This window comes from Actinia tenebrosa, unplaced genomic scaffold (genome assembly GCF_029948245.1).
Source record: "Actinia tenebrosa isolate PJP-AT-01 unplaced genomic scaffold, QUT_ActTen_1.0 PGA_scaffold11__36_contigs__length_13525064, whole genome shotgun sequence".
NCBI lineage: Eukaryota > Metazoa > Cnidaria > Anthozoa > Actiniaria > Actiniidae > Actinia > Actinia tenebrosa.
The window spans coordinates 12,645,843-12,659,779 of NW_028292571.1; the positions used below are offsets into that span (position 1 = coordinate 12,645,843).

At 37.0% G+C, this 13,937-nt stretch overlaps 1 protein-coding gene and 1 pseudogene across 3 annotated transcripts in view; both read left to right on the forward strand.

The window, feature by feature from the left end:
* Positions 1–1,043: 1,043 nt before the first annotated feature.
* The window catches only part of LOC116306409 (uncharacterized), a 35,939-nt pseudogene continuing 23,045 nt past the window's right edge, over positions 1,044–13,937 (forward strand). Inside the window, exons 1-2 of the transcript XR_016119302.1 lie at positions 1,044–1,192; positions 3,975–4,098. The product of XR_016119302.1 is annotated as an uncharacterized LOC116306409 (transcript). The remainder of the gene's footprint in view (positions 1,193–3,974; positions 4,099–13,937) is intronic.
* Positions 9,379–13,435, forward strand: LOC148912608 (uncharacterized). Of its 2 annotated transcripts, XR_016119274.1 has the most exons (5): positions 9,381–11,560; positions 11,654–12,005; positions 12,148–12,456; positions 12,598–12,684; positions 12,985–13,435. XR_016119274.1 is itself a non-coding variant. In XM_089027331.1 (4 exons), exons 2-4 carry the CDS (start codon positions 11,678–11,680, stop codon positions 12,627–12,629), a joined length of 669 nt encoding a protein of 222 aa, XP_088883457.1. In that variant the 5' UTR covers positions 9,379–11,560; positions 11,654–11,677; the 3' UTR covers positions 12,630–12,693. The 2 variants fall into 2 exon arrangements, 1 of the variants encoding a protein (XP_088883457.1); XM_089027331.1 differs by lacking the exon at positions 12,985–13,435 and having other exon boundaries at positions 9,379–11,560; positions 12,598–12,693.

The window sequence follows — 13,937 nt, forward strand, 5'->3', positions numbered from 1 at the left end:
CCCCTCTCGTTTATAAAGCCTGCGCTGTTGGCAGACAGCGGAAGGCAACGCGCTAACGAGAATGGGCATTTACCCAGAGCAGATGAAAGGAATTAGAAAGGAGCTTCTGCGCTTATTGCAGTACAAAAGTTATCTTTATCTTCATGTATTACGTATCCATAACAGTGAAAAGCCATTTCATTGTTCGTATTGCGATAAGGTCGTTTGCACATAAAAGTGATCTTGGTCGTCATATAGAAGCAGTGGTGAAAAGCCATTTCAATGTTCGTATTGTCGCAAGGCATTTTCTTATAGAAAAGGCACCTCAAGGGCCACCTTCATACACATACTGGTAAAAAAGCATATGAATGATGTTCACATTGTTACATATTAAAGAAAAGCCATTTAAATGTGCGCTTGTCGCAAGGCATTTACCCAGAGAAGTCATTTCAAAGGTCACCCTCCAACACACACATGTACAGGTAAAAAAAAAGCATATTGAATGATGTTCACATCGTTAAAAGGCATTTGCGCAAACCAAGGCTACCTTTAAAGAACGGCTTTCAAAGGGAAAGTATATTTGCTTCCCATAGAAATTCATTTTCATCGGGGAAGGGGTTGGATGTAGATTCGCCTTGATATTAAACCCCTGCTAGAACTCCAACCCTCCCCACCCCCACCAACGCCTTTCGTCCTTGGCCCTGCTTGGCCATCCCTTGTTTTTGATAGTGCGCGACTTTTGCGGATTTTGTTTGTTTTTGTGTTTAATTTGTGTGTGCCCATTTGCTTGGTTCTGATTTTTTGAAATGAACGTATCACCCCCTCCAGAAAATAAGAACATCCCAACCCCTCTCCCCTGGGAAAATAAAATAAACGGTCCCAGATCCTTTAACCTCATTTCTTGCAAGTTGTCTTTTAAAATGTCTTTTAATCTATTGAACAATACTTAAGGATTTATTTTTTGTGAGTAAAACTTTTTACTACAATGTAATGCTTAGAAATTAAAGCTTGAATGTTTTCGTTGACGATTAGTGGCGCATGCGCATACGTTACTAACTTAATGTGCTTGGTGACAGTCGTGCTTTTGGTTCTCACATAGTTAATTGACTCCCCTCAATTAACTATGGTTCTCATTTTCTTTCGAATAATATCTTGTCATTTTGGTTGATTTTCCTGCACAGACAGACTGTTTTCTGGTCAACGGATACGTGAGGTAAGTCAGGAATGATGTATTGTGTTTCTTAGTGGATATTTAGTGCTGTGTGTAGGATCAAAGTGCTGCTGAGTACTCGAGATCACTCGAGTCATTTGTAAACGATATCAAAAAATAATCGGTATGACATTGAGAAACGAAGATAAAAAAGCAAATAAAATACTATATACGAGCTTTATTGTATTCAAATATGTTCCGTTACGTCCTCTAGCTTGTCAAACAATTCGATAGTGTGGTGTGTATTGGAGAACTTTGGTGAATAAGTTATTAGCTTTAATGCTTTACTAGTTATCCGAATGAAGAATATTAAACATGCTCGAAGCAAAGGTATCACCTTAGACAGGTTTTTTGGATTTTTTAGTCATTTTGCATTCAAGGTTTTGACTGTAGTTCACTATTAGGGGTTGAAAAGTCTTCAAATAGACGCAAAGCTACGAGAAGGAAGCCATCTTGCTTTTTCCACAGGGAGCCCAAGATTTAAACGATCTTTATGACTCTGAATAAGAGTATGATGAACTTTGGAGGTTGCCCGAAGAAATAAGCAAAAAGAGAAGACAGTTAAGGGGGAAAAGGATAAAATGGTGAAAAAAAGGAAAGAAAAAATGGGCATTTAGCAAAGAAGAAGGGGGGATTTTAATAATAATAAATAATAATTTATTAAGCCAAAATCTAAAAATCTAATGCTATTTACAATAAAAATTATATTAAATATCTATGGATAATAACAAAAAGACAATTAATATGTATGGCAAAAATAATAATAATGGTAATGATATAATGAAAAATATAGAAAATTAATACTAATATACTATACATATATTAATAAATGAATCATAAGAAAGATAAACGTTCTAAATGTCACTGTAAGCTCGTTTGAATAAGAATGTTTTCAATTTTGATATTAATTCAGATAAGGTGATACTAGTCCTGATATGCAAAGGTACAGAGTTCCAGAGTCTAGGTGCAGAAGCTGAGAACGCCCTGTTACCATAGGTCTTTAAATTTGTAGATGGTATTTTCAATAGACATTTGTTTGCTGATCTTAGTTGTCGGGTAGGAGTGTGCTTTTCAAGTAGTTCTGGAATATAGCTTAGAGCAAAACCATTTAATGCCTTGAAGGTTATGAGCAAGATTTTAAATACTATTCTTTCTTGCACTGGAACCCAATGAAGCTCTCATCAGCGGGCTAAGGTGATCGTATTTTCTTTTCTGCATAATGCAGAGGCAAGCGGCACAATTTTGAACTAATTGAAGACAATGTATCATGCATGGAGCCCATAGAGCAAAGAATTGCAGTAGTCCAGGGATGGCAGAGCAGTTTTTTGATTGGAGGGGCTCAATAGTGACATTGTATGGCAAGGTGGGGGGACTGAGTTTAGTGAAAATGTATTAAAATTTCACAAAAAGTGGGGGGCTAAAGCCCCCCCCCCCCCCCCCCCCCCGGTTCTGTCGTCCCAGTGGTCCAACTTGCAGGTGATCAAAGCATGTACTAATGTTTCAGCGTTTTCTTTAGATAGGAACTTTCTAATTTTTGAAATAAGGAGAAGTTTGTTAAGCAAGCTTTACAGGTGGTGTTTATGTGATCGTTGATGTCCATGTGGTTGTCAAAGACAACTCCAATGTTCATGGCCGACTGTGAGGGCAAAATGGTATTGCTAGCAACTTTTACTTTAGAGAGACTTAGAGACAGCCGGTGTCGTGAACTAATAATAGCAATTGGGTTTTGTTAGTGTTCGATTTCAACATATTGGTAGACATCCATAATTTGATATCTGTCATACAAGCATCAATTCTTGAAGATGATAGTGTAGTTTCTTGCAAAGTGGATTTGAAGGAAAAGTAAATATGAGAGTCATAGTGTCGTAGAAGTGGTAGTTCATGTCATGTTTCTTTATTATGTCTCCAAGAGGATGTGTGTAAATTAAGTATAGAATAGGACCTAGTATTGATCTCTGAGGCGGTCCAAAATAAAGTCGATAAGGATAAGAATTCTTGCCATTTAATGCAAACAAATTGATTTTTATTATTTAGGTAGGATTTAAACCAATCTAGAGCTTTACCTTTAATACCAAAAGAGACTTGTAGTCGCTTGAGAAATATATAATGATCAACAGTATCAAAGGCGGCGGAGAGGTCTAATAGCAATCATAGAACTACAGAGCGATTAGCATCAATAGATCTGAGTATGTCATTGCTAACCTTAATTAATGCTGTCTCTGTACTATGTAGTTTCTTATATGCCGATTGAAGTGGTATGTGTAGATAGTTGCCGTCCACGTAGGATACTAGTTGTGTTACACTTTTTGCTCCTACTTCAAAGAGACCAGGGATCGTGAGACTATATTCTTTACCAAAGTTGCCAAAGCCTGAAGTAATACTAAATAGGGTTTCATATCCTGAACTTTGTCATTTCTCTGATATTAATATCTAGACATACACTGAAAGTTCAGTCTCAGTGAACTCAACCAGCTATTTTACTGATATTCACTTCACCATCTGTAATCATTTGTTAAATAATTGGGCTCATAAATAACCATATATTTACAATGTAAATACCCTGCATTTCGCATGGCAAAATAGGAATTCATGCCTGTAGCTATGAGGTATGTTACAGAAACGTGACCCATCACACAGCCACAATCTGTCTTCCTTGCTCTGCAGTCTTACCTTTCATTTCATGATACATCCTTGCTAATAATGTGACTTGATATTTATCTCAGTAAAATGGAGTCAAATGTCCATATAAAGACAGAACAAATGTGATATTTGATATTTATTTCAGTAAAATGGAGTCAAATGTCCATATAAAGACAGAACAAAGGGACTCAGGTGAAATGGACTTTTTGTTTTATAACAACATCGTTACTGTAGAACCCAGTTGGCATGAAGATCCTTCTACCTCTGAGGTTAGTTTGTTCTTGATAAATTATTCATATATTGATAAATTATTCTTCGAGGGCCACAAGTTAATTAGTTAACAGAATTACTGTCATGTCTCACCCTCATTAAGGTACCTAGCGAACAGTGTGCACTCAACTCTTAATAGTGCATAACCTTTCAGTCAAATCCTCAACAAAGTATACATTTTCTTTGTATCGAAGGAAGCCATTTTGTTTACTTCGTGTGTAATGCGAGAGTATTTCACTGATAATTGATCCTTTTGGACATGCGCTTTGAGATGAACATCACGGGGCCCACGCGGAGCAAGTAACCTCGAAATTTGAGTCCGGCTAGCGGCTAAAATTGGTTCGAATTTACTTGCGTTTGTTTCTTGTTCGGTTAAGTATTGCCTCATTGCCTTCGATGAATAATAAAGTTTTGCTTGAGTAACTGCAGTAAATTAAAAACTTTGCCGGACCTTTCGACTTTCCAACCACGTTCTTGAAGGTCTTGGTTTGAGAAGGACAGACGCGAAGGGTTTCCAATACCATAAACCATTTCTTGACCTTCGAACTTTATCCTAAGCAACGCTGCAAAACTTATTGCGTCTGAATATATACTTCTATTGTTATTATACCTTTCAGGCTCTTTTCTCTAATGCATATTTCTGTTACATTCATTGATAAGCTAAATAACATATACTTTCTATAACTACTGTATACAATGCTACTATATATTATTAAAACACTCGAAGAAAGTCTGTTGATAAGTATATACAATAGTATCTTCAATAGAAAGCTTCGCAGGATGTGCAAAAAGAAACAACGTATCTATAATAAGGCAAAGAAATCGAAGAATAAGAAACACTGGGATAGTTATAATCTAATGAAGAAAGGTCTCCGTCAGGAAATGACTAAAGCACGGAATGATTATGTATCAGAATATCTGACAGAAAATATTCAAGAAAACCCCAAGTCATTTTGGAGTTACATCAAGAAAACAAAGAGCAATAATCAGATTGGAATCCCTGATCTGAAGATTAATGGTAGATTATCAAGTGATCCCATTATCAAAGCAAACGCACTCAATGAACAGTTTTGTTCAGTTTTTACTGAAGAAAACAAAACTACGTTACCTTCAATTCACCCGTCTGCTGGTTAAGATGTGATATCTCCCATTACGGTAGATTGTAGAGGAGTTGAGAAACAACTGCTACAGCTCAAATGTGACAAGTCACCTGGTCCAGATAATATACCGCCATGGATTTTAAAGACTCTGGCATCAGAAATTGCACCCATTCTTACTGATCTCTTCCAGTCCTCACTGGATCAGTCTGCATTACCATTAAAATGGAAAACAGCGAATGTAAGTGGAGTCCACAAAAAGGGAAAGAAAGATGAGTGTCAAAACTATCGACCTATATCCTTGACATGTATCGTTTGTAAAATACTGGAACACATTGTCCATAGCCACATGATGAAATTTTTTGAAAAGAACAACATACTTGTGGACAATCAGCATGGGTTTCGTTAGAAAATATCAACTGAGACACAGCTACTTACCACCACCCAAGATCTTGCTGATGCAATTAATAAGGGGAAAACAACTCATCTGGCCATCTTGGATTTTTCTAAAGCATTCGATAAAGTACCACATGAAAGGTTGCTTATGAAATTGCATTACTATGGTGTTGATGGCCCCCTCAATTCCTGGATAAGAGATTTTCTAACTAATAGAACTCAAGTTGTAGTGTGTGAAGGTGTTTCTTCATCACCCAAGCAAGTAAAATCAGGTGTGCCTCAGGGAACCGTTTTAGGTCCGCTATTGTTTTTATTGTACGTAAATGACATTGTTGAACATCTCAGATGCCAAGTTAGACTATATGCAGATGACTGTCTTATTTATATTCCTCTATCAAGTAATGACGACATGGATAATTTACAGTCTGATATTTTCCACCTTGAAGTATGGCAAAATATGTGGCAGATGGAGTTTAACCCAGATAAATGCTTCATTATGAGCATATCCTTACAAAAATCTCCACCTCACAAAGAATATGTTTTCTGTGGATCAGTTCTGAAGTATGTTGATGTGCATCCTTACTTGGGAGTCACATTAGACAACAAGTTACGATGGAACTACCACATTCAAGAAATTACATCCAAAGCTACACTAGTGCTGAACTTAATTAAGAGAAATTTTTGGTTTTGTAATCGAGATGTCAAGTGTACCCTGTATAGGTCTCTGCATGGTTCGACCAAAGTTGGAGTATGGATGTACCGTATGGGATCCTCATTATAAATGTGACATCGACAAATTGGAACGCGTACAAAGACGTGCAGCAAGATTCTGCGTTGGAGACTATAGATACACTTCAAGTGTCACCTCAATGATGCACCATCTACGATGGGAACCTTTGTGTGACCGGCGTAAGGAGGCAAGATTAACAACTATGTTCAAGATAACACATGACATTATTGAAACTGATAAATCTAGGCTAACACTTGCAAAAGAAACTAGAACTAGAGGTTCGCATAAATTCAAGTACCAAAGTATTAAGACAAATAAGGACGTACATAAATTTTCTTATTTTCCAAGAACTATTGTTGAATGGAACAGTTTACCTGCTGATATTGTGGAGGCTAATTCACTCCAGACTTTTAAAGTGAAACTATCAGAATTCATTAGAAATTAGATGATTTTTTTTATTTTTTTATTTTTTTTATTTTTTTATTTTTTTTTAATAAATTTCATATTTATATTTTATATCTATATGGAGTGGCCTGGATTGGGGGATGGGACATGTTTCTCTGTTGCTCCGGGTTTCGGGCATGCGCACTAAGACAGACCATAAAGTCTGTCTGCGCGGGCGTGGGACTCGGGGTGGCGGGGGGCATGTCTCGTCTATGATCTAGGCTATTCTATATACTCTATATTTTATTTTTTATTTTTTATTATTTATCTATTTAATCAATTTTCCCATAGTTAGCGTGATAACTTAATGCATAGTTCCTGCTGACAATAAAATGTAGATGTAGATACAACAAAGCGGCCAAGATCATCCTGGATCGTCCTCCATACTCCTCAGCATCTGATGCTCGGAAAGAACTTAATTGGATGGAACTCAGTAAGCGCAGATACTACCATCGATGTTTATATATATTCAAATGTAAAAACAGATTATTATCATCAAATCTAAAGCTGAATAAGCTCAATGAGCATGGCTACAACACGAGGCATGGAGGCGAGTTTCACTTACCACGACCCAAAACTAACTGGGGGAAACAAACAATGCAGTTTCAAGCCATGTTTAGTTTAGTTTATTAGTTTAGTTTATTTACATTATTAGCGTCTATATATCTGTTACAAATATTTAAGACTTAATGCTAATAATTATTAATACATTACAATCACACAAATATAAATTTACAATACATTTACAATATTTCATAAGTTATATCAAATTATTAGAAAAAGAAGAAAATGTAATATGTGTAGATGAGGAATACTTAGGCACATCTTAATATAACGGTGGTTCTATTCTTTATATTAACTAGATATTCATTCAAATACTGTTATTTCTTTTGCTGAAACAATCACATATATATTTTGCTACTATTTTTTGTATTGATTTCTTTGGATTTATAATAAAAGCAAATTTTTCTTCGTTTTTTAACCAATTTTCTATTCGTAATTGTGTTATATTTTCAATCTTATCAACAAGATATTTTCTTTCATTATAGTAATTTGGGCATGTTAGTAGGAAGTGTAATTCACTATATCTGTTCTGAAGTGATCGCCCATATCCTTACGGAGCTTAAACAAGGCTTTGAGAGCTATTTTCTTAAGTTCTTCTTGAGCGATGGAAAACGTACCTATAGAGGAGAATAACAAACCAAGATATTTATATGTTTTCACGTTTTCAAGTCTTTTGCTATTGAAGTAGAATTTATACTTATTCATCCGTTTGCCATTATTATTGAAGACGATAATTTTTGTTTTATCAAGATTTACAGCTGTTTGCGAAATATTACAGAAGAGTTTCAATTTCTTTAATTGGTGTTGAAGCCCTTTTTGCGTTGTTGATAGCAGAACTAGATCGTCTGCATAAAGAAGACATTTAACTAATGAGTTATTAACTTCAGTAAGATCTGACTCTTCGTCGTCAAATACTTCTGGTAGATCATGCAAAAATATGTTAAATAAGGTAGGGGATAACATACAACCTTGTTTTACCCCAGTGTAGCATTTAAAGGTATGCGTTATTTTATCTTCTACTTTCACAGCTGATTCATCATTTGTATACATAGAAACAAGGACCGAGAAGAAACTTCCTTTTACCCCAACTTTACTTATTTTTTCGAATAGAATTTTTCTTGAAATGGAGTCAAATGCTTTTTTGAAATCTACGAAGCACGAGAACAGTAATCTACTTCCTTTTTTTCTGGTTTTGACATATTTATCGATCATTGATTTGAGGACTAATATGTTATCAACTGTACTGTGGTTTTTTCTAAAACCTGCCTGCTCAGTTGTAAGAATATTATTAGTTTCAAGGTAATCTACCAATCTTTTATTAAGTATCTGCGTAAAAAGTTTTCCAAGAGATGATAAGAGGGTTATCCCTCTATAATTTTCTGCCAAACCTGCGTCACCTTTTTTATATATTGGTATAATGAGACCATTGCTCCATTCCTTGGGAAAGACGCCTGAGTGAAAACAGGATTCAGAATAACTTCGCATATTTCAAAAGTGGTAAAATCAGTTAAAGATTTTTAATTTCTTGACCATTTTTTGTGGGGGCGGCAAAAAAAATACCAAAGTATTGAAATTGTGCTGCAAGAAATCACTACAAGTCATGGCATCACCGTATACTTGTTTAATTGCTTATCATGTATTAAACCAACTACGGGGCACACTAACCATATATTCTTCCTCAGATGTGATCAGGAATTCCTGACCACTTTTTACAAAACACCATCTCGACTAGCGGCTCTGTATTTTGCCTCAGATGTGATCAGGAATTCCTGACCACTTTTTACAGAACACCATCTCGACTAGCGGCTCTGTATTTTGCCTCAAATGTGATCAGGAATTCCTGACCACTTTTTACAGAACACCATCTCGACTAGCGGCTCTGTATTTTGCCTCAGAGATGATCAGGAATTCCTGACCACTTTTTACAGAACACCATCTCGACTAGCGGCTCTGTATTTTGCCTCAGAGATGATCAGGAATTCCTGACCACTTTTTACAGAACACCATCTCGACTAGCGGCTCTGTGTTTTGCCTCAAATGTGATCAGGAATTCCTGACCACTTTTTACAGAACACCATCTCGACTAGCGGCTCTGTATTTTGCCTCAGAGATGATCAGGAATTCCTGACCACTTTTTACAGAACACCATCTCGACTAGCGGCTCTGTATTTTGCCTCAGATGTGATCAGGAATTCCTGACCACTTTTTACAGAACACCATCTCGACTAGCGGCTCTGTATTTTGCCTGATTCCTTACTACTTTTTAGCAAGGAAAGCCTAGGTTTTTTTAAAGAGATACAGTACTCCGTTTATGATAAAGGTTCTAGCTAAACAATTTTAACCTTGTAATTTCTTATATTCCAGTTTTAATTTTTGGCAGTTCAATGTTGCAATTTGTTCTTATCGTTCAGAGTAAAATCTGTTAGCAGTATACAAGATTTTGGAAGCTCATCCGTCCATGGTTCAGAGGGGAAACCAGACATCCAAGGTTCCTCCACGATCCCTTCCAATAGCACATCTTGAAGTTCTCGTCGGCCATTACCAATGATCGGTGGCTTGCTATTTGCTTGACAGTGTTCTTCAAGTTTGAATTTGTCAACAGAACAGTGACAATGCTCACATTAAATTTGACACCGCTTATTCTATTTTGAAGCCAGGAGTTTTGTGTTTGTTTATGGTTGGTAGATTCGGGACAAAGAGCATTAGGAAAACTTGTCTTAAACTCTTTTTACGATTGGTCTAAACCCTCCTCTACTGGAAAGCTTTGATGGCAAATGCGACAATCTTTTTCCGGATTCTTTTTCTTTTGTTACGTACAACACAGGTTACAATAGTAGCGTCAAAAAATGTTGAAATTCTGCCTCGATTCTGCTATACCATCATTTCAAGTTCCTTGCTTTCAGATAAGAAGAAAAAACTTGATTTGACAAATAACTGCATTTACCTTTAGAGATCTCCTGGTCTTTACTTTTGCCTAATGCATCCACATCTTGTGGTTTTGTATCTTGTCCTGAGCGAGGTGTGCTAGATGTCGAAATTTTATCATAAGGACCATCCCCAGATGAATGGCGGTTTATTGGCGTTGAGCAGTAGATAGGATCAGTTCGCGTCTTTCCAAAAAGAATAGTTTCGTTTTCAAGTTGATCCTTCTTGGGCGATGAGCAGTCCGTAGAATGCTCGGATATATATTGAAGCTGGGCTTTTAGCATTCGTGGCTGGGGAGAATTCCTCAAAGCTGGAATTAGTCGGAATACCTACTATGTCAAACGAATCATCTCCAAAGCTGCTATCCGTAGGAATATTCTTGAGGCTGGAACAAGACTTCTCAATAGGCGATTCATTAACAAAGCTGCTGTCAGAAGGGATGTAAAAAACTGTATTCTTAGTCACCGTCTTCACTGGCGATCCGGCCTTACTGAAGCTGCTGTCGTTAGGGATGCTTTTATCTTGGTGTAAATTATTCAATGGAGATCAGTAAACGAACTCATTACCAAATCATTACTAGTTTCTATAATTTTTTGTCTTTTCTGAGGCGACGAATATGCTTTGTCTTCATTCATGGTGATCGAAGACTAAATTTGACGAAACGTTCAGTTACACAAAGAACAGTTGATTGTTATGTTATTTACAAATCAAAATGCCGCCAAAATTTGCACGTGACAGCACACACACAATGAGTTTTTCAACGTCTTCCTGATAAAGAAGATCTCCAGAAACTGTCAAAAGGGCATAGATGAAAGATGACATACAGCTAGGAATACTAAATGTTTTTTTGGCATCATCGTTTGAAAAATATTTTAGTTAATATTTTATACAATAATATATTAAACATGGACAGTTTTTGTTCAGCAGAGGATATCTTTTTGCAGTATGTCGAAATTTACCTTTTTAGTTTGTAAAACCCTTAGTGAAGGTCATGAGTTCATGGTGTGCATTTGATAGAGTCCAGATACATGTCCTGTGGCTATTCTGGACATGCTAATTGCTTATTACTTACATAAAGGTCATTTCTTCGTTCTGACCTAAAATATATAATCCACGAGTTAGTCTCTCCGTACTCAGTACCGCTTACAGTTGTATTTCAACATGGCTTCATCAGCAGACATTTCGTGCAGAATGAGAGCCCTTACATTTTACATTCAGGTACTAAAGAACAACCTAAGAACTAAAAAGGGCAGTGCTTGGGCAAAATCCTTCACTGTTAAGCTTCTGCTACACAAAAGTCATAAGGTAGGAAAGGTCATTGAATAACTACTTGATAGATTTGGACATCATTCAGTAATTTTATATAATCGATCTTTTTTTTTTTTTTTTTTGTCATAGTTTAACTGCTAAAATGGCTACAGGATGCTAGATATAACGCTATGTGAACCTTGGCCAGATGGAAAAGATTTTGCGGCAAAGGCTTCAGCCATCTTAGGGATCGAGGTGCTTGAAAGTGCAATGCCGACAACACCATTAGGAAGCCTAAGCAAAGGACCACAAGCAAAGAGAGTGCGCCGCGAAACTAGGCAAAAAAGCGCTGAACTATCTGTCGAGCCAAGGAATGATCTGCCTGTCTCACCGAGTGCTAATCTCCCTACAGCCCTAGCACATTTATCTGAAGTAGAAACAGCAGATCAGCAGATTTCCGAGCAGTTATCCACTTTCCTTAAATTTGCCATTAAAGTTGACGGTAAGTTCCAAAAAAAAAGGTGCAATATTACGTTACACTAGGACACTGGGTTCTTATACGCTTTTGGTACTTACGACATCTTTTTTTAAAAATGGGGGCGTTATTCATTTTTATTATTTTATTTTTGTGCTTGTCATTGTAGTGACCACCAAAGTGTTAACAAGCTCTTTAACAGCACCGAGAGCGGAATACGAGTTACGTGGCGTTGACCACGTTATTGTGAAGCAGCTGAAAGAGCAGATGCTCAACAACCCTGTTCCTGGCCAAAAGCCGTTAATAGTCGTGGTAAAGGGGCTCCACAGAATAGAAGATTTCGAAGCTGAGAACATTGATTCTTATGAATTGGAGGTCGTTATTGGCGGAAACCATCGGCGCGTGGCTATGGCAGAACTCAACGAGGAGCATCAAGATTTGTACCCACTCAAATCGGTGGATGACATCTTGTTTAGAGGTATGGATTCATTTACTATAAATACATAAATTAATGGCTAAATGTAAGAGTATGATTGACGGTTAAGGTAAAAGATGAGAAAGACTGAGAGAATCATGATAAAGCAATAATGTTTTTCTATTTGTATCTTTTTCGTTGAAGAAATGCTCACCAACGCAGCGATAAAACTGTGATCAGGCACACAATAACATGGACCAGTTCAGTCATGAACTCACGCCTCAAGATAAGGTACGTAAACTAAGTAGTTTAATAGCTTTAATAGTAGTTTAATAGTTTAATAGCGTAGGCTAGTAGGTTAAAACAAATGCTCCGCCAAACAATGTTTGAGTAATGGAATAGTATACGTGATTTGTATGGTGGTTGGTTAACTTCAAAAAGTAGAAATCGCTTAGAAATCTTACAATACGTGAGGCCACGAAAAAAATATCGAGCAGCTAAAAATTCAAATATTCCCGTAAAATATCGAATGGTTCATCCCTTAAGACGACTGAAACCTGAGATGCGCTATTTTTTTTAATGCATTTTCAGGTGAACTACTAAGGATTGCCAAAGAGAAGAAATGGCAACTATTTGTCATAACGAAGAATGCTGGACGCATAGCAACTTTGAAGGCCATATATATTATTACAAATTCTGCAAATGCAGAGCCGCTAGTCGAGATGGTGTTTTGTAAAAAATGGTCAGGAATTCCTGATCATCTCTGAGGCAAAATACAGAGCCGCTAGTCGAGATGGTGTTCTGTAAAAAGTGGTCAGGAATTCCTGATCATCTCTGAGGCAAAAAACAGAGCCGCTAGTAGTGATGGTGTTCTGTAAAAAGTGGTCAGGAATTCCTGATCACATCTGAGGCAAAACACAGAGCCGCTAGTCGAGATGGTGTTCTGTAAAAAGTGGTCAGGAATTCCTGATCACATTTGAGGCAAAATACAGAGCCGCTAGTCGAGATGGTGTTCTGTAAAAAGTGGTCAGGAATTCCTGATCACAATTGAGGCAAAATACAGAGCCGCTAGTCGAGATGGTGTTCTGTAAAAAGTGGTCAGGAATTCCTGATCACATCTGAGGCAAAATACAGAGCCGCTAGTCGAGATGGTGTTTTGTAAAAAGTGGTCAGGAATTCCTGATCACATTTGAGGCAAAATACAGAGCCGGTAGTAGGGCTGGTGTTCTGTAAAAAGTGGTCAGGAATTCCTGATCATCTCTGAGGCAAAATACAGAGCCGTTAGTCGAGATGGTGTTCTGTAAAAAGTGGTCAGGAATTCCTGATCATCTCTGAGGTATTTTGAAGTCACTGAATTAAACAAGTAATGTATTTACGTGTGTCACGCGTTTTTTGAGCTCAAGTAAGGGGAAGGTATCCTAGAGTATAAATTTGCCGATATAATTATCAAAAATTTCCAATTGGGCAAAACTAGAAACTTCTTTCTTAGGATGTCCCATTACTATTCATTGAGTAAAAGCATTAAAAAGTAAATAAATTGCCTT